The following is a 21,794-nucleotide window of genomic DNA, read 5'->3' on the forward strand; positions in this document are numbered from 1 at the left end:
AGATGGAGACAGGGAGCAGTATAGTTCCCCTGTAGTCCAGGAGGAAATAGTTAGAGACCTCCTTAGCCACTTGAATCCCCACAAGTCCATGGAACCAGATGGGATCCATCCTAGGGTGCTGAGAGAGCTGGCAGATGAGCTGGCCAAGCTGCTCTCCATCATTTTTCAGCAGTCCTGGCTCACTGGAGAGGTCCCAGAAGACTGGGAGCTGGCCAACGTGGTGCCCATCCACAAGAAGGGCAGGCTAGATGAGCCAGGGAATTATAGGCCTGTCAGCCTGACCTCAGTGCCAGGCAAGATTATGGAACAGATCATCCTGAGTGCAATCACACAGCACTTACAGGATGGCCAAGGGATCAGGCGCAGCCAGCATGGATTTAGGAGGGGCAGGTCCTGCCTGACCAACCTGATCTCCTTCTACAAGCAGGTGACCCGCCTGGTGGATGTGGGGAGGCCTGTGGATGTAGTCTACCTGGACCTCAGCAAGGCCTTTGACACTGTCCCCCACAGCAAACTATCAGTCTGTAGCTTGGACAGCAGCACTCTGTGGTGGGTTAGGAAATGACTGGAGGGCCGAGCCCAGAGAGTGGTGGTGAATGGTGCCACATCCAGCTGGCAGCCAGTCACTAGTGGTGTCCCCCAGGGATCAGTGCTGGGTCCCATCCTCTTTAACATCTTTATTGATGATCTGGATTGAGGGGATTGAGTCTCTCATCAGTAAATTTGCAGATGACATCAAGCTGGGGACAGGTGTTGGTCTGTTAAAGGGTGGGAGAGCTCTGCAGAGGGACCTCAACAGGCTGGACAGATGGGCAGAATCCAACGGCATGAGATTTAACACATCCAAGTGCCGGGTTCTGTACTTTGGCCACAATAAGTCCATGCAGTGCTACAGGCTGGGGTCAGAGTGGCTGGAGAACAGCCATGCAGAAAGGAACCTGGGGGTACTGGTTGATAGTAGGCTGAACATGAGTCAGCAGTGTGCCCAGGTGGCCAAGAGGGCCAATGGCATCCTGGCCTGTATCAGGAATAGTGTGGCCAGCAGGAGCAGGGAGGTCATTCTGCCCCTGTACTCAGCACTGGTTAGGCCACACCTTGAGTCCTGTCTCCAGTTCTGGGCCCCTCAGTTTAGGAAAGATGTGGAGTTGCTGGAACGTGTCCAGGGAAGGGCAAAAAAGCTGGTGAGGGGTTTGGAGCACAAGCCCTGTGAGGAGAGGCTGAGGGAGCTGGGGTTGCTTAACCTGGAGAAGAGAAGGTTCAGGGGAGACCTTATTGCGGTCTACAACTACCTGAAGGGAGGTGGTAGCCAGGTGGGGGTTGGTCTCTTCTCACAGGCAACCAGCACCAGAACAAGAGGACACAGCCTCAAGCTGCACCAGGGGAGGTTTAGGCTGGATGTTAGGAAGAAGTTCTTCACAGAAAGAGTGATTGGCCATTGAAATGGGCTGTCCAGGGAGGTGGTGGAGTCACCATCACTGGAGGTGTTTGAGACTGGATGGGGCACTTGGTGCCATGGTTTAGGTGATTAGATAATGTTGAATGATAGGTTGGACTTGATCTCAAAGGTGTTTTCCAACCTGGTTAATTCTACTCTATTCTAACAAAACTGTCTATGAACAAACCTGAATGAGACTTCAGATCATGCAGAAAAACATTAAGAGCTGCAGTTTGCTGTATGCTTTCCTTTAGTAAATAGTGTTGCAAGAAAACACTGTACTAAATGACTAAATGCTGAAGGCCTTCTTTTTTTTCCCCTGCACCATAGTAATTCCTTTCTTTGTCATTCTCTTTTTCTTTCTTACTAACACATTGTCATGAAAATGAGAACCAAAGGAACTACATATTGTGGAAATATTTTTATTTCCCCCATTCCCTTTTCTAAACTGCTAAGCTCTACTCTTGTTACCACTCAAATAAATAGATGTGGAAACTAGCCAGGGCCAAACAGAGTGCCCTGATCAGCAGCAGAACAGAAGACAATAATGGGAAAAGATGGTGTCAGCAGACAAAAGCTTGCTGGGGCTTTGATTTTCAAGTTAAATTTTCATTTTCTAAGGACACAAGAGTTGGTTTTAAACCCAGATAGACTCTGAACATTATGATTCAGTGGTTAAAGCCTCAGGATTTTTCTATGCACTTCAGCTAGTACATTGTATTTACTGAACAATACCTCGGAAATCACAGATACAGAATGCTTCACAAGCCAGCCTAAGTATTTTCTCTGTAGGGTAGAAAGTGAATGAAACAACCTTCAAATCAAGGCCATAGAGGCAAAGATCTGAATAAAGATTAAAACCCTGTCTAATCAAATTAATAGAAAGGTAGAAAAACATACTGCTTGCTGCTATACTGTTTAAGTATAGCACTGCCTTATTGCTTTTCATGAAGCAAGAAACTGCATGTGTCACATGTTAAGAAGGACTGTTTCAGATACCTATTGCTAGCATTTCAGGAATTTCACTGAAAAATCCATTGGTACTACAAGATTACCAGGTCTTATTTAACTGAAGTCTAAAACCTCTAAAAGAAATTTGGCCATAGTACAGCATAATCCCTCAGAATAAAACAAAGCAAGGCAAACGCTTCTGAAAGTCCTTCAGTGCAGCAACTAACCATTCAAAACAAACCATGCTTAGAGTAGAAGGATGTTCCAGTTAATGTGTTGCTTGCAGAGTCTCACACATCAGTCTTGACCCACAATTAGGGTTCAAAAGATACAGACAGGGGCCTTTGTGTCTGCATCACACCACTAAGTACACTACACACTTACAGAAAGCCCAAAGTGAAAATAAATACATCTGCTACACAGCACAATTGTGCTTCTTTTCCTTCTCTAAGCACAGTACCCTCCAGGTCTGCTCTGGCAATTCAAGCTTAATGATAAGCCCGTTGTCCTGTGTGTCCCACACACATATATCCCTCATAGGGCAAAGATACAATTAAGGTTGAAAGAGAAGAAACTGTCTTTTCCCCCTGTCTCCTGCAATGCCCTAGAACCTACAGCAATGAGAATAACACATAAAGAAAAGATGCCAGTCTAGGACTTGGCAGACGCAGTTTTGAATCCAGGTTTCTCAGACTGCAGGCAATCATCCCCACTTGGTCATACTCAAATTGCACAATAGAAAATTACCGAACAAGAGTCCTCAGGTAGTAGTTAAAGGAGGGCTGGATACTCCAAATAGAGCACAGCTATACTGACATTGCAGCTTTTGTTCCCAAAGAGTATAGCCGTGTTCCCAAGGCATCATGTCCTGGTTAGTAAGTTCATCAGAGCTCACAGCCTTCACAGCAACTTGTACCAGAGCATCCTGTTATTCACCCTGCTCACCACAGCAAAACTGTGGAAAGAAAGATCTCAAATGTACCTACTCACAGAGCTTTGGCAGGACCTGGATGGCTACAGCGTATATGAATAGGCATGTAAGACCACATAACCCAGAGCTCTGAAACTAGCAGCGTGGATTCTAGAGTGCTTGGTTAAAAGGGGTGGAGGAGAGGTGGTTATGCCTAGAAGGATGGAAGTCAACCACATGGCTCACCTGCATTTGTTAACAGGTGAAGACTATCATGACAGTTTAACAAAATCTTAGCTCAGGCAGTAATGAAATTATGTCACATACCAAAAGAAGGGCTGGTCAGAACTTAGCCTTAACAGACCACTTTTTCTATTGACTCAATTGCCAAATAGCTACAAGTGTGCCAACACTTCAATTTTGACAGCTATTCTCCAGACAGATAACATAAAGTAGATTCCTGACAGAAACCAAACAGCTCTGCCTCTAGTCCTGAAGTGGCCACCTGAAAGGCTTTGGTAAAGTCAGACAGCAATGGCCTTCCAGACTCCTCAAAGGAAGGTGAAATCTTGACTCCCATCTGAGTTCTGTGGCTTCCAGTTTTAATTCACTTAAGTGAGATTGTATGGGTGATTCTGAGACTGCTTCAATAATTGCTTGCAGATTTTGGTTTAAGTCAGCTCTAGCACTGTCACCACTCAAATTTGCTTAGCTGGTGTGCTGGGTTACACCCATCCTGTGGGGGGAGGGTTGCAAGAGCTCTGCTTCCCCCAGGGGACCAAAAAAAACCACCCCTGATCCAGGTGGACGTGGTTTCTTCCTCCTGGGAGGAGGGGTCCCCTGGGGTCTAAGTTGGTCTGTTCCACTCCCCCTTCCTGTCCAGCAGGACTATGAAGGGGAGGGCATGGCAGCCATCTTTTTTCTTTGCTCCTGCCTCGCCTGTTGGAAAGAGCCCACCGCTGCTGCTGCCCTCCTGGTGCTGCCACGTGGTCAGGCCTGATCTTCTCCCTGCCACATCCATGCTTCTCTAAAGGACTGAAATCCACATACATGGAGGGAGATACAAGGCCATCCAAACTGGTTTTGTATATTTTCCTATTCATCTTTATTCCTTACCCTTGAAATCTTCCCTGTTATTTAGATAGATAGATAGATAGATAGATAGATAGATAGATAGATAGATAGATATAGTTAAAGAATTTACTTCTCCTACTTCCAAAACAACTCCAGATTATTTTTTGGTAGATTAAACTCCAGTTAAGGCTCAAACCACCACAGCTGGTACGGTCCTTAATGCAAACCAGAAGGGCATTAATATTATCCTTTGATGTTGTCTTTATCATTTATGCCATGACTAAATTGGGTAAGTACTTTATTAACACTGAAGACTACCAGGAAGAAAAATAAGTAGGTTATGTGGTGAAAATCTCACATCCTATCAATTCATAAGGGTATCACTGATTAAGAACATTTGATGCCCAATCAGTGTTTTGCTTCTTCCAACTATTTTTAAATGTAGGTCTGCACACCACCCGTAACAAGCGTTTCTCATGACTCTGTAGTTACATTTCAAATCCTACCGTGTTGCAAGCTTATGGCAGACGACACCAGTGTCTGTTATGACTTCACTCAGCCTCAGCTCAAGGTGGACCTTCCCCTGAAACACACCAAAAACACGACAGGAAAAATTAGTTTTATGCATAGCCAATCATACCACTGCCACTTAAAACAAAGCAAGTCAGCTAATGCAAGTAATTCCAGGAGTTCACAGACTAATGACTGTATAGTGAAGGTACTTATCTGCTGGAGAATCCAGATGTGTAGCCATTTCACTAAATTCCAGTGCATGATTTCCACCATTATCATATCCCTGTATGTTTTACCAGTTAAGGGCTATGGAAGGTCCATGGTCTGACAAAATACTGTGTCAGAGCTTTATTGATATTAAACATTTTAAATACTAAGAAAGATCTGCAACACAATAATTTAAAGGATATCACAGCAGTGTGTTATAAATGAATACTTTACAGATCTTAAATGTTAGAAAAATAAAAATTATGGAATCCTATAAACTGTGAGGCAAGTATCAGTAAAATTACACTGGGCAACTGAAAAAAAAGTTTGTCCTGTGTTGCCAGTACTCCCAACATCTACTAACATTACCCTGAAGGGTGGTTGTAGCCAGGAAGGGGTTGGTCTCTTCTCCCAGGCAAACAGCACCAGAACAGGGGGACACAGTCTCAAGCTGCGCCAGGGGAAGTTTAGGCTCGAGGTGAGGATAAAGTTCTTCACCGAGAGAGTCATTCGTCATAGGAATGGGCTGCCCGGGGAGGTGGTGGAGTCACCATCCCTCGAGGTGTTCAAGAGGAGATTGGACGTGGCACTTGGTGCCATGGTCTAGTCATGGGTCTGCGGTGACAGGTTGGACTCGATGATCCTCGAGGTCCCTTCCAACCTTGGCTATACTGTGATACTACTACTCAGTCGTCAACTCTTGTACTGTTACATTAACTTTATTATGACATTGGCCAAGATGTTATGCTCAGATAAGCTAAGAAAATAAAGGCAATCATGAATGCAAACTGCATTCCTTTTATTAACTCTATTATACTTCGACACACGAGTACTGACACAGTAGTAAAAATCCAGCAGCACTGTCAGAGTGTATATATACCAAAATGTATCTTGCATTTATTACTGACCCATTCTGACATGCCAACACAGCTCATTATTTTCTGCAAATCATCCTGGACAATACTGAATATTTCACCTTCATAACCACCTCTCCTCCACCCCTCTTACCAAAGCACTCTAGAATCCATGCTGCTAGTTTCAGAGCTTTAATGCAACTCAGATCTATATTAACCCATACACAAGTTTGTCACCACCCCTTTCATAACATCTTACAGATTTAACCTTTCATTTTTTTGCACACAAACAGAACTCTTGCCAAAGAATTCACTGTCTCTTCTGACTGGTTACAGCAACCTCCTGCTCTAGGAGGGTATCTTGTGTAACAATGTAGTGTGAAGATCAAATCTTGGCCTCAAGTTGCACCTATCCTACAAAGACATCTACCGCAGAATTTTCTGGGCAAAAGCTGGTGAGAACAGTTCAAAGCAGAGAAGGCAGTGCCATAACAACTAAGTAGCATAGACATGTAAAAGTTCCGTTCAAGTCCATTCCCTGGCTCTCTTACATTTAGCAAGTATAACCAAATATTGAAGTCAGTGCCTGATTACTTGTCCTGAAGAAGCCTATGTGAGATTCAGTTTCCTACTGCAAAGGTCATTCTCTTCTCTTCCTTGTATACCCCTTTCCCAGTACATTCTTTCAGCACTATCTTGAATGCACACTTCATGCTTTCACTCCTCAAGCTTCTGCCACCTACTTAGACCCTGAGTATTTTGACTCAGTAGCAGTTTTTCCTGTCAGAGGGCTGGAACATAGGCCTTTCAAGTACATGGGGCAGATTATACTGGTTGGTTGTCCAAGAAGAGACCTCTCCAACCTGTATAAAAGCCCACATTGCAGAAACACAGCAGCAACAGCTCACTGCCATTTTGAAGAGGGACTCAAGCATATGGCAGTTTATAAAGATGGCTCCCTGCCAGGTGTGATTGCCATCATTTGAAATTAATACTAAAATAAAGCATTTGGCTGTCAGACTCATCATTCTTCATGTCTGTTTCAGCAAGACAAGAATCCTTCTCTGTGTTGTCAATGTACACAAATGCCAATGTTGGTATTTTCCTTCTAAACCAAGGTCTTTCTTCATGGATAAGAGAAGGATTTATCTGCACAAATGCATAAAGCCTCTTCTAGACTCATCTCTTTAAGACTCAGTACCACTACAGCACCCTTAACACCCATGCATAAGGACTAAACACACAACCAGCTGAGAAATTCAGTTAAACAGTTTTTTGGCTTTAGTTTTACTACATTGTCCCTTACTCTTCACTGCTGTCTTCTCCCTTGGTCACATTTTATCTCAGTAGCTAAACCACAAGTCTCTGGAGAAAAAGTTTATGTTATGAACCTGTATAAAACACTATTGTAATCTTTGCTGATATCCTGCATATTAGCCCTACTAGAGAAATCAACACTAACACAAGTTTTGAAGAAATTAAGAGATGGGAATAGAGATTTAGAAACTCTAGAGAAAATATCCCTTTGTAACAACATACCAAGAAGGTTAGATAATGTTTTTATTGAAATACTTCTGCTGATTTTAAACAAAGGTGAGACTGACCTCCCTTAGGAAAGATAGAATGCTCCAGTACACTTAGGTGAGCCTGAATGCAAACTTACTTTCCGTGCCAATTTTCTCAGTCTCCCAGACCATGGTAGAAGCTCCCTATTTTAAGCCATCGCTACTTCACACGCATTCCCAGTACAAAACTGCTGCCTTTGAGCTGAGAGTAATTTTTTTCTTGTAGCTTTCATTTTTGTCTCCTGAAGTCCTTGAAAATGGTCTGCTCATGTGGTGGTTCAGGCTGGGTGCCCCCCTGCTGTGGCCACATGAGGCACACCTCCAATGTCCTGAAGGGTCCAGCCCAGTGGGTGGACACAGGAAGCTGAGTATTTCATTCCATAATATCCTGCTCCCTACAAAAGCCACCTGCAGGGTCCTGCATTTCTCTTTCTTCCCTCACCCTCACCACTATCTGGTAATGGGGGGAGCCATCTCGTGGCCTCCTGGCTAGGCCCAAGTCTGGGGGGGGGAAGGGCAATCTCAGACCTGGCCTAACCTGACAGTGGAGGAGGTGGGGGGAGAAAGAGCCCTGGGGGGTTTTGGGTGTACCTTCAGGTGGGGATGGGATGCTTTTGCGATCTCTTTTGCCACCGTGCTTGTGGTTCTCTGTAAAATAGTCACTGTTTTTCCATTTAAACTTTCCACCACTTTTGCAATCTGTTTGTCTGAGTCTCAATTTTTTTGCCCATGGTGGGAGGAAGGGAGGATCAGCCCCTCAACCCACCATAGCTCAAAATTGACTCAGAGCTTCAGAGAGCAAAAGAGCAGGACCAGGATCCCTAAAAACTATTCCCAGAACAACTCCTTGCTTACAGTTGAAAAGTCAAATACATAAAAATATTAAAAAAAGGCTAGAATAACATACTGAAGGGTTTAATTCACAGAAAATACAACTCCTACATAATGAGAGTGCTTTTCCCCCAATTCAATTACACCATCAGGCAGAACATAAAGACTCATCTGAAAAAAATTTAGTCCTGAAAAATGCCAGATAATGTATTTTTTAAAAGGAAGATTCTAACTATGCAATCATCATAAAAATCTAACCAACAGAAGGTCAGCTGATCACCTGGTACTGTTTCAGTGGTACATTTAATCCAGAAGTTGTCAACAGTTTTATTCACTGAGAATTTCATAGAGTTATAGAATGGTTTGGGTTGGAAGGGACCTTAAAGATTATCTACTTCTGATCCCCCTGCCATGGGCAGGGACACAGATATGACCAACGCTCAATAAACAAGGAGGTAACAAAGGAATTCTGACTTTTATTATGAAAAGAACTACTGTGATAATAAGAGTCTCGAATTGTAGGAGGTGCGCACAGTGACTGACAACATTTACATGCAGGAAAGATCAGATAATGCGGCAGAATAAAAAGTACGTTGTCCGCATTTTATAGATGACACAGTAGTTTGGTCCTGCCCAGACAGCACCCCAGCTGCAGGGCCAGAGACTGTTAGGATCAGACCCAGGCCTGTTTCTTAGCTATAAAGTTTTTTTTTTCCTTCAGCACAGAGTAGAAAACCCAAATCAAAATAAACAAAAAAGAAAGACACAAACAACAAAAAACCCCCACCCAAAACAACAAGCTGGAGGTTTGACAGTTTTGAAGCAGAACACATTCATTACTAAAAGCATTTCCATAAAAACACCCTACAGGATATTCCTAGAAGCAGCTATGCTCGTTAGCATACCCTTCACATTTGGAAGGCTAGGACTTTTTCAAGGAATAAGCTGAGGGAGCGCCAACTCAACTGCTGAATGCTTCCTTTTCCATGAACTCCAGTTGATATGGATGGGTGGGGTCATAGGTCATATGTCCTCCCTAATCACATCTAACATCACATAATAGAGCGAACCTGCTTCCATTTTTCAATTCTTAATTAAAGAAGTCACCAGTAGACTGAATTTCATGTCGGGAAGTAGACAGGATTCAAAAGGAAATTGGTAACAAAGCTTTTAAAGGGCCTTAGTGAGGAAAACCAAATAAATTATACTATGCTTGTTAGATATCCCCTATACTAAAAAATAATAAAATCAAGTTCCAGCCATGTTAGGATTCTCATAGCACTAACAGGTACTGAGGGAGAACTACACCCACAGTTATCTGAAAAATAAAACTGAAATTTACCATAAGCTTGCAAAGAAAAGAAGTAGTAGATTCAAAGTCCTGTTTTTATAGATACAGGAAAATCCTGTCTCCAACCACCTCATTTCTCCTTGCAATGCAGCTGTGAATTACTATGGATTCAAACACCAGAAAACAGCTGTAAAGCAAGTATACGTGTGCTACCTACCGCTATCATCTTTCCAAACAGTTGCAGATTTGTGGTTTAATTAAAATGCAGTATGCTGAAGGAGAAATGAAAACATATGACCATAAACTATCATAAACTTATTCTTATGACAAAATTCTGCCATCCTCAGATGAAGCCCTTTAAGCATTCTGAACAAGTGGGGGGCCTCAGAGAGAGCGTTTGCAAGGTTAGCAGGCACCGCTGGGAGCCATTTCTGAGTGCAGCTACACGCACTCATTTTGGCCTGGAATTTGACACATACCACATGATGCAGCGACTGTGGATTCACACACAACATCTAACTCAAAACAGATGTGATGTGGGTTTTCAGGGAAAGATTTATGAGAAAACACAGATAAACACTAGGAAACTCTGTACTCTTTATCTGAGCCTCTAGTAAATGCACAAAAGATCGACAGTCTAAGATCAAAAAACAGGAGCCTAATCTACCCAAACCTCTTAAATCATGTGTTTAAGGAAATCAACCAGATCTCCATTCTTTTTGTTACTGTGAAACAGTTTTTAGGAATCTTTGACTTCTAAAAAACATAGGAAAATAACAAGTTTCACTGTTGATTTTAAACAAACCCCCAAAACCCAAACAGTCCACTTCCTTAAATATCAAGCATCAAGTCAATTACATTAGTCAATTACATTCATAGACAGGGCTCACAGCACTGTCATTCTCTATTCTACAAAAGAACAATGGCTGATATCACAAAGACTCCTTAAACCAGTATTTGTCTACTATTAAGACAAGGGCAAGAGGTTTGTGGTCACCTACCATTACACTTCTCACTAGCCTCCCAAATTTTGCTAGGGACTTTCTCCTCCAGTGTAAATGCATCTGCATGGAAGTTTTCCAAACACATGGGGAGCCCAATCTTATAAGCTCCTCAGCTCAATTCTACTCATAGCTTAGGAGTGTGGAAGAGGGACAGAGATCCACCTTTGGCTCTTTACTCTTCCTTCTGTTGGCACAGAGTGACTTCAGGCAGTCTCACCCCAGCTCCTGGCGATGGAGGACGGAAGGGACGTAACAGGGCTGGATGTTGTAGAAGACTAGGCTTAAGCAGGTGACATGAACCACAGCTCTTGACTAATGCCAGCACCTCACTGATTTGATATCTCAAATTCAGGACTGTTGTACTCTTCATATGTTGATTCAATTTCCCTTACTACAAGTTGGCTGGAGGAAGGAGCATTGGAAGGACTCGGCTCTGCACACAGACCACTCCAAACTATGGAATAATGCTCTTCAATATGCCTTATCTTATCTTTACCTTTAATATCTTTATCGATGACCTGGAAGAGGGCATTGAGTCCATCATCAGTAAATTTCCAGATGACACCAAGCTGGGGACAGGTGTTGATCTGTTAGAGGATGGGAGAGCTCTGCAGAGGGACCTTGACAGGCTGGACAGATGGGCAGAGTCCAACGGCATGAGATTTAACACATCCAAGTGCCAGGTTCTGTACTTTGGCCACAACAACCCCATGCAGTGCTACAGGCTGGGGTCAGAGTGGCTGGAGAGCAGCCAGGCAGAAAAGGACCTGAGGGTACGGGTTGATAGTAGGCTGAACATGAGTCAGCAGTGTGCCCAGGTGGCCAAGAGGGCCAATGGCATCCTGGCCTGTATCAGGAATAGTGTGGCCAGCAGGAGCAGGGAGGTCATTCTGCCCCTGTACTCAGCACTGGTTAGGCCACACCTTGAGTCCTGTCTCCAGTTCTGGGCCCCTCAGTTTAGGAAAGATGTGGAGTTGCTGGAATGTGTCCAGAGAAGGGCAACAAAGCTGGTGAGAGGCCTTGAGCACAAGCCCTATGAGGAGAGGCTGAGGGAGCTGGGGTTGCTTAACCTGGAGAAGAGGAGGCTCAGGGGAGACCTTATTGCAGTCTACAACTACCTGAAGGGAGGTGGTACCCAGGTGGGGATTGGTCTCTTCTCCCAGGCAACCAGCACCAGAACAAGAAGACACAGTCTCAAGCTGCACCAGGGGACATTTAGGCTGGATATTAGGAAGAAGTTCTTCACAGAAAGAGTGATTGGCCATTGGAATGGGCTGCCCAGGGAGGTGGTGGAGTCACCACCACTGGAGATGTTTAGGAAGAGACTTGATGGGGTACTTGGTGCCATGGTTTAGTTGATTAGATAGTGTTGGATGGTAGCTTGGACTCAATCTCAAAGGTCTCTTCCAACCTGGTTAATTCTATTCTATTCTATAATCACAGTATCACAGTATAACTTAGGTTGGAAAGGACCTCGAGGATCATCGAGTCCAACCTATCAACATAGACCCCATGACTAGACCATGGCACCAAGTGCCACATCCAGTCCCCTCTTGATTACCTCCAGGGACAGCGACTCAACCACCTCCCTGGGCAGCCCATTCCAATGACGAACGACTCGCTCGGTGAAGAACTTCCTCCTCACCTTGACTCTAAACCTCCCCTGGCGCAGCTTGAGACTGTGTCCCCTTCAGTGCTGTTGTTTACTCTGTCATTCCAAGTTTTATTTCAGGATACAGCAAATGTTATTAGACAGATCCCATCTACTCTGAAACTCTCAGGGAACTTTGAGATGTCAATTTCTGACACTAGTAAAGCTTAAAAGATAAGTAGTAAAACCAATCCAAACTCTACGGGCCCACTTAATGCTGTCATGAGGGTGCTGAAAAGACCAAAGGTGCAGCTACTAGTTTAGGTAAATCCTGCCCTACAGTATTATCAGCAGCCCCATGTAAGGTCACAGCCTAACAGCAGGTTGAAGAGCAGGAGGACAAGTTTGTCTGCTGTCTACATGTGCTGTCATGACAGCTGCTCCTTCCATTAGCTGAGGACAGCAGGCAGCTGGGAAAGGTCTAAGGATCACACTCCAGATTGCGGCCGGCCTGCCTGCTCAGCCACAGCACAACACACAGGAATCTGGAACAAAATCCAGTCTATCACTGAGGAAAGTGCAACAGCTCTAGTGAAACACTGCATGGATTCACAAATGCTAGGCACAGTAGAACTGATGTCTGCTTCATCTCCGTATGTGCAAGTATGTCAAAATTGCTCAGTAACTGACAAACATCAAATTACACAATGGTAGCCTTCCTGTTCCTCTAAAGGAAGAATACTATCATAGGGGCAAAATTCTTGCAATTAGTCATGTTTTCCTCTCAAATACTTTGATACAGCACAACAGGTAAGCCACTGGGCTTTTGTTTGCCGAGATCAACTGTGTTCTGTGGATAGAGAACTCACATGTTAGGGATTTTTTAAATAATGAAAACTTATTTTTCAGCAGTAGGTGCTCCTTACCACATTTCATGCTACAGCTTAGCTTTTTAAAGTTACAGACCAAAACCAGATACTCTCTTACCCCTTTGCGCTGGTAAGACTGAATACTTGCACTTACATTCACACAGGGAGGAGGAACTCTTGCCACAAAGCAGGATATGGTCACTAACATTATTTTCATTCGAGCATGATTCAATTCTCTGAAGTCATTTTGTTGGTAGGCATGTAGCCTTAAGAATCTTCCCACCCTATCCAAACAGAGATTTCATCTCTTTCCAAAACAGCTAGAAGAGAGAAATCTAAAAACCACTGTTCATAAAATACAGGGCAACACCCATTTATTTCCTGTGTGTGGTATAAAGCTGACACCAAATCTGGAAGCAGCTTCTTCTTTTTACAATTTGCATATAATCATGCTTACAGTAGGTTATCCAAAAAGCATCAGCGACTCATCTTGATGCCAGAAGCACTTAAATACCTACACAAAGATAGTTAATGGCAGTGTTGGACAGTGGGTATGCAATGCTCCTAACTGTTTAATAGACTAGATAATTCTGTCAGTCACTGGAGTGTAACAGCCCTAAATAGTTGCTCCTAAAGGCAATTTGCTCAACCTAGTTTATCTTCAAACCTGTATTCCTAAGAAAAGTAACAATTAGCATCAGAGCCATTCCAGTTCAACAAGATTCGCTCTACATATACAAAAAAGCATTAACTTAGCACAGGAAGCAGGCAAGTATGGGAGAGACTGTGACAACTTTCACAGTATTATGATGGCAGGGCAAAACAAAACAGAGTTAACACACTGCCAGCTTCCTCTGTTGACCCAACATAAACTTCTCTGTCACACAGAACTGAATGGAGAAGAGCTAATTCAAAAGCTTATGGTGAAACCTTGGCCCAGCTGAACTCATGGCAGAACTCCCGCCCTGGCAAGGCCAGGATTCCATTCATGAAGCCTGACACTTGGGATACAGATTCTGCATTCAGTGGGAAGGTGCTGACAAAGGAAGTGATGGGGCTTTGGGCAGTGCACTGCCCTTGATATATTATTCTAGTTAATATACACACAATGCAGCAATTCTGAGTCAATAATGATTTCCAGCACAACAAAAGGATTTTAGACATACTCTCCAAACAGAACTGTATGTAATGCTTCCCACTAAAGTACACTCCACTGCGTAACACTCATATCCATCCATACTCAAGAACAGGCATGTATAATCAACAATGGTCAAACAGCTGTGCAGGCAAAATGCTGATATGGTGGGAGGAGGAGGAAGGGCTTTGGGTGTCTGAAGAAAGTACTTCTTAATATCAATAAATCTTTTGCACCAACTCTGAGTACATAAGGTTAAAATGTGAGCATTTGCATCCTCGATGTTGGTTATCTCTGCCCTTTAAAAAAAAAAAGGGGGCATGTAAAGTTGATAGCCAATGTTTCAGACACATCAAAGTTCTTATGAGGAGGAAGGGGAAATGAGCAATTTTCAACTTTTTATGTCAGTTGTTTTTTGGTTTTCTTTTGTTCCCCCAACAATGAGTTTTACATAAGACCTTGAGCATGACTGGCTTCGGAAAAGTAGTCTGCCATGTAATACTGAGTGAGGTCTCAGCTGTAGAACAGGACCATTTCGCACTTGTCAGTAATGTGGAGGAAGTAACTCAAAGCACACTTGAAAAGGGGAACTTTAAAAAAAAAAAAAAAGAAGAGCCCATACAGGAAAACATGTCAGAATGATCTAACCTTCCTTGCATTTCTCCCCCACTTTGGCATACACAGGCTAGATGGTTTGGTGTATGCTGGTGTATTTTGCTATTAATCAGAATGTCTCTGGATCTTCAGCCAACTTCACTGATTACATGCACAAATTATATTGAGGTTGCAAAGCTCAAACTTCTCAAAACAGACTTAAAATATGCAGGGCTGAAGTTACTGAGGGAAAAAAAATGAAAGAGAAAACTACTCAAAACCAGGAAAGGTCTTTTAAAGATCCCGTGTGTGCTTGGGCTGAAATTCTGCCGAGAACACATGGTCCACTGAGAGCATCTGCCATCTACAGCCCCAAGCAAATATCTGAATCAGTTACTGTTGGGTAAACTTCTGCCTGTGAAAGAAAGGCAAACATTCATGGATCAAGAAAGATGTACACACAATAGCATGGCATTTTTTTTTTGCTTCCAGTCCTCAGAAGGCATGAGAAAGGGAATATAGCAGGTCCTGAAAGACAAATGACTAATACGAAAACGGTGTAAGTTCCACGCAAAGCATGCAACATTCCATGCAAACCAACTTCCAACAGCTCAGAAAGTTGTCTCTTCTGTGGCTAGTCTTTCCCCTCCATCTGAGGCTGCCCAATTGTCAATGTTTTATTTTGATGCAAAAGTTAAGTCATTTTCAGTAATGCCTCAATTCCTGCTTTTACTTCCTACTGAAATATTTGAGCAATTGTCCTGCCAGACTCTGGGTATTTAGCTCCTCCCTCTGAGGAATAGGCAGGCACACTCAGAACACAGAAACCTAGAATTCCTTCAACTAAATCTGCACAAACCAACCTGGTTATAGCTTCATACTTTCAGAACAAGTTTTCCAACTGGAAAGTTCAGTCATGAATTGTGCATTGAATAGCTACTGTTAAGTTTCATTCTGCACTTTGTACAATAAATCTTTCTGAAAGCATTTAACATGTTTTACTCTATTTAGAATCATAGAACCAATAAGGTTGGAAAAGACCTCAGAGATCATCCAGTCCACCCTGCCAACCAACACCTCAGAACTACTAAACCATGGCTTCAAGTGCCATGTCCAATCCATTTTTGAACACCTCCACGGACAAGGACTCCACCACCTCCCCAGGCAGCCTATTCCAATGGCAAATCACTCTCTCTATGAACAATTTCCTCCTAACATCCAGTCTAAACCTCCCCTGGTGCAGCTTGAGACTGTGTCCTCTTGTTCTGGTGCTGGCTGCCTGGGAGAAGAGACCAACTCCCACCTGGCTACAACCTCCCTTCAGGTAGTTGTAGACAGCAATAAGGTCTCCCCTGAGCTTCCTCTTCTGCAGGCTAAACAATCCCAGCTCCCTCAGTCTCTCCTCATAGGGCTTGTGCTCAAGGCCTCTCACCCACTTTGTTGGCCTTCTCTGGACAAGTTTAAGAGTCTCAATTTCCTTCTTAAATTGAGGGGCCCAGAACCGCACACAGGATTCAAGGTGTGGCCTAACCAGTGCTGAGTACAGGGACAGAATGACTTCCTGCTCCTGCTGGCCACAACATTGCTGATCCAGGCCAGGATGCCATTGGCCTTCTTGGCCACCTGGGCACACTGCTGGCTCATGTTCAGCCAGCTGTTAACCAGAACCCCCAGGTCCCTTTCTGTTTCGCAGCTCTCCAGCCACTCTGACCCCAGCCTGTAGCGCTGCATGGGGTTGTTGTGGCCAAAGTGCAGAACCTGGCACTTGGACTTGTTGAATGCCATCATGTTGAACTCTGCCCATCTGCCCAGCCTGTCAAGGTCCCACTGGAGAGCCCTTCTGCCCTCTAACAGATCAACATCTGCTCCCAACTTGGAAACATTCTGAAATCATGTCATTTCATGTTTGTATACCAAACACAGACACAGTTTTGCTGGAGTTTACTAATTTGTTCTCCACAGAGGAGCTTTAACTTAAACCACTTAGAGCACAACAGTTTAATTACTGAGGTTGTATCTAAAGAGCATTCAGAGTATGCACTGATAGGACTACAGCAGACTATGCAACATGCTATTTTCAAACCAGCACAACTGAAATCAGCCAGTATGATGTGGGGGCATTGATTTACCAACAGAATGAGAGCCTGCTGACCCCAGAGGGAAATTACGGTCCATTCCTGAATGACACAGTGCTGTGTTCTGATGTCTTCTCTTACCATCCACCCAGATGAAGGGAAATTTAGGTGTACCTGATTATACAGATTATCTCAATAAGCTAGTTTGCTAGATCAAATGATGAACCAAAGCTACAAAGGTCATGTGGGTGGCTAATACTCAATTTTCATCTGTGGGCTGAGCACATGCACAACACCTATAGTCCTTCATGTGGGACTGTGCACCACACTGGGCAGTGTCAGTGGTGGTAAGATGACAGGCCTCTCAGCAGCTCTTTGCCTAGATGGACAATGCCCTAATTTCATGATGAGCAATAATGTCAGTCTCTGGCACATCTTCCTGTCAAGCAATAAATGGATGTGGCATTAAAGCATCTGACAATAATGCTTATATCTGAGCAGGCTGACAACTAACATAGTTCTGCTGTCAGTAACATCCTAGTGTGCAATAAAGTTTAATAAATTCATAACCTCGCTGTGTGCTCCTGACAATACAAAACATCTTTTGTAAGACAGGAAGAATTAGCAGTGTTGGAAGACCAGGAAACTCAACACAGAGCCTCAAGCTAAACACCTTAGCAACTATGTCAGAGTTATACATCATTGTCAGTTATATTTTTTTACAATATATAGCATTATTTATTTCGTACAGCCTCAGGCCATTTAAGAGTTATAGCTTCTGAATGAGGAAGAGAAAACAGCACAAAAAATCCAATCACATTTCAGCAACACTAGAATTTAATTACTTTGTTTTACTATTTTGCACTCACAGAAGTGAAATCTCCACATCATATACTATTCCCTCTCTGTGTATGAAGACACAAAACAGTGTTGCCATTTGAAAATTTGCACCATTTTTGGAACTCACGCAAGTGAGGCTCCAACCTTGTCCAGAACAAAATTTTAAGTGCTACTCATTGAACTTCAGATAGTTCAAAATACCTTGCATCACAAATGCTATTGTCCGTAATTTCAAACCCATTCTTTTCTGAAAAATGAGGCCAAATGTGTCCCAGAACTGGGCATCCGAAAACCACAGCACCCAAGATCACTAATATTTCCATAACCCATGGATTTTAAGCTGGTTTTCAGTTTGACAGATTAATAGTGCTGTTTGGTCTGCTTAAACCCTTTACGTTATAGGGGGGGAAATGGAGTAGCATCCATAACTACTTACTATTAACACAAACAGCCTTTTTGCTCTTCGAAATGAAGAAGTGTTTAGAAAAAAATACAACTGAGATAGGGCATGCACGCACAAAATTACAAACACAGAAATACTCCCTTATTGCATCTTCAGTTATGTAAGAATTTTGTACAAAACATTTACAAATCTGCTTCCACTATTATGGAAGACAAAGCCCTCTTGCAGACTCCTTAGCATAAAGGCCATGGAACACCTAAGTAAAGGCATAAATCAGAGTGCTGTTCATATTTACATTAGTTGTAATAAATGCTTATCATGGAGCCCAGAAACAGCTTTTAACAGTTAGGCTCTTGTATAGCTACAAACAGCGGAAGTGATAAACTGTACAAACAATGACAAGAGAACATGCTTTCCAGCAAATATTGTGCTCCTTGTCTCTCCAAAAGCTTAGAGCTGCCTGCAAGCTTCTCTGTTGTGAGTTCACAGCTTACTCCACCAGTGCTGTCCTAGAAAGCACTCTGGTTTAAAAAGCTTCTACAAGCTCACTCTTTGTAAGTATTTTATCAAAATAAACAATGCAGAAGATTATCTAAATACTGGCCTTCTTCAAATGATAAATTACAAAGGGAAAATTTTCATATCCTACAGGAAGTAAACACTAAATCTATTGTTTAAGTCACTGTCATAAGAGGCTTTGGGCTAAGAAGAAAAGGACACCAGGGTAACTAGAATAGACCGCAAATTTAAGCTGTTAAAAGCCTTCCATCACAACTGGCCTTGAAATGTGGCACTAAGAGGACCAACAGTTTATAAGAGAACTCTACAGACCAAGCAGGCTGTCACGACGCTTTCTTTGCATCATGTTCAAATGAATGTATTGCTTGCTTCTCCAAATAGATAGAAAACCTAACTTTGAATGCATGTTCACATATGCTTCATTACACACAACCACACATGTTGGAATGAGTGTGCATTGCAAGCATAATTTTCTGACCTGGTACATGCAGACCTGCATGAGACTGAAAAGCCAAATCATTATGTCCAACCCTACCACACAGCATTTATTAGAGATGGCTGCACAGCTCAGACATTCATATCTGTGGCCACCCCTAGGCAACTACTGTGGTTCAAAAGTGACCTGTAATATACAGAAGGGAAAAAAAAAACCAAAGGAAAAACAAAAGCAACTGATTTATATTGACTCAACATCCTGCAGCACCATTTTAATTTCTTGCTTTCTGTAATAAAACAGAACCTGCTTCAAGAGGCTAAAGAGGACTCTTACTGTGTATCAAAAATCTGCAAAGTACCAGACCCTAAATGGAGCCGAAGTGATGCAATTATCACCATTGCCACAGTTTGCAGCAGCCCATAGAAATCTGGCAAGAACTGTTTTTCTTATCTGACATGTATGTGTTGCCATTCCTGTGACAACTTAGAATCATAGAATCAGTCAGGGTTGGAAGGTACCACAAGGATCATCTAGTTCCAATCCCCCTGCCATGGGCAGGGACACCCCACACTAGAACTTACCTAGATAGCTATTTAAAATAGTACCTGTAGACACTATTTTCAACCTGGCTCTACTCCCCAAGGAATTAACAGTTATTTATAGGTTTTTGAAGCTGCTCAATCATTGAGATAACCACACCCCTCCTTGTACCAGTGATAGTTCACCTAATTTTAATTATCTCTGTAGGCAAAATCCTGCCCCTATTGATTTATGAACAGTTGTAATTCACCCTGCACACACAAGCTGCACAAGATCACTGAAACCTAAACCACATGTGGTAGTTTTAGGCTGTGCCTTTAAAATTTTCCACAAATCTTGAACAGAAAGTGGTAGAACGTAAATAAATCACTATTGGGTGTATAAAGGAAAGTAACAGTAAGTTCTAAACAATCCCATTGGACAGGTGTCTACCATAAGAATTAGATTGTTTACCAAACTTTCTCTCTTTTGATTTCCTCCCTCTGGGAGACACTAATTTGCCTCTGCTTGACCTTGGCTGTGTTCTTTATTTTGGCTGAGTATCCTAACAAAATAACTCTCTGCTCTTTTCTCTTGTCCCTTTGTGTCCAAGGGAGCAAGGAGCAGGACAGGGAGTGGGAAGATATTAGCAGCTCCCCTGGTTTTTGGTCAGGGGGATTTCTTGTACTGTTTACAAATTGCAAATACCTGTAAATATAAATTCTGTGTATTTGGTACATATTCATTGCATTTCACTGCAGATTGTAGTTTTGCTCATAAATAAAGCTTCATTTGCCAGCTGGGCTGGGCTGGCAATTTAATGTTGGAGGGAATTTTCAACCCACCACACCAATGAGCAATGCTGCTTTTTTGTAGGGAAGCAATGCATCTGTCCTAGAGCCTTGGAACCCATAAAGCTGCCATGGCCCTGATACCAATAGTCTTTTCTCAAGATAATCTCACCTGTACTTCTGAGTCAGCATCAACATGCTGGAGTTGAAACCAGGTATCTCTGTTGTGATACTTCTGCAGATCTTCTTTCTGTATAGCTACCTTCCCTGGAAATAAAACAAATCAGAAGCAGAGTTTAAGGCATGCTATAGCTCCCCCACAGTACATCTCCATTAAAACCAAGTTTTAAAACAGTAACTTAAGGACCGTCCTATTAAAGAAAGGCTTCAGGAAAGAAAAAATTTCTTCAGGGCATACAACTTTACAAAATACATGACTCTGATGAGCATTTTTTCCCACTTCATATTGTGAAAGACTTTGAAATTCCTAAGGTCATACTTACCTAGCAGACTGAAGCACTGAGCTCCGTGGATAAGCCTGTGAGTACATTTAAAGTAAAAATACATTTGCTACTTCTTTGACATGACAATTAGGATAACAAGCTAAAAAATTATCAGAGATTTTTTTGAGGCAGATGTCTATAACAATCCCAAAAGAAAGCCCCATGCATGGGGTTATTGCTAATAATATTTTAGTATGAGGCTTTTCACTATATAGTTTTGCTGGTACAGGGCAGCAACCTGAGATATTAAGTCACAGCAGATTCCCAGATCTGCATTTTCAGGTTTTGTTGACCTACGTCCTTCATTCAACTCTTGCAGAATTTGTATTCTGCAACCCAGAGCCACCCAAATATCACCCCTGACTGTTCAGAGGAAAACAAAACACACCACAAAAAAAAACCCCAAGCACCCACCACACCAAACAACCAAGTAATATTGCACTTTTTGCCTTATCTATTTAACTCCTTCTTATACCTACCAAATTAGGTGGCTTTGGTAGTTACAGCAACAGCAGCCAGTTCCATGCTGTGAACTACTCTGCATGCATGCTAAGGGCAAATATATATGTAAGGACGAAACTTCTACCTTTCCCAGTCTCTCGGGCACTATGTAAAGCACACTCTCAGGGGCAACGAAACTTTTTTGTAAGACTGTTTCTTTGTATAAAAAGAGCAGAGCACGGCATGCCTCGGGAGCATGTGATCCTCAGAAAACAACTTTGCACTGGGTGCTTCCCCCAGCACTGAGCAAAGCAGCATCTTCAGAAGGAAAGAATCCAGGCCAGCCAGAGACATTCACGAGACTCAAGAAAGCCGTTTTTTGGCAATGTGGTTTGGTAGCAGACCTTCTCTGCTAAAGTTGCAACCACTGCTTTGGTACAGAA

The 21,794-nt window shown here is 42.8% G+C and overlaps 1 protein-coding gene across 3 annotated transcripts in view; it reads right to left on the bottom strand.

The window, feature by feature from the left end:
• The window catches only part of RASA3 (RAS p21 protein activator 3), a 207,188-nt gene that overhangs the window by 59,665 nt on the left and 125,729 nt on the right, over positions 1-21,794 (bottom strand). For all 3 annotated transcript variants that reach the window (XM_068137253.1, XM_068137246.1, XM_068137237.1), the window contains exons 4-5: positions 20,580-20,674; positions 4,877-4,953 (exon numbers count right to left, since the gene is read on the bottom strand). In XM_068137253.1, the coding sequence (XP_067993354.1) occupies positions 4,877-4,953; positions 20,580-20,674 (172 nt within the window). The remainder of the gene's footprint in view (positions 1-4,876; positions 4,954-20,579; positions 20,675-21,794) is intronic.

This window comes from Melanerpes formicivorus, unplaced genomic scaffold (genome assembly GCF_026170545.1).
Source record: "Melanerpes formicivorus ecotype bairdi unplaced genomic scaffold, bMelFor1.0.p_v2 SCAF_1, whole genome shotgun sequence".
Lineage (NCBI taxonomy): Eukaryota > Metazoa > Chordata > Aves > Piciformes > Picidae > Melanerpes > Melanerpes formicivorus.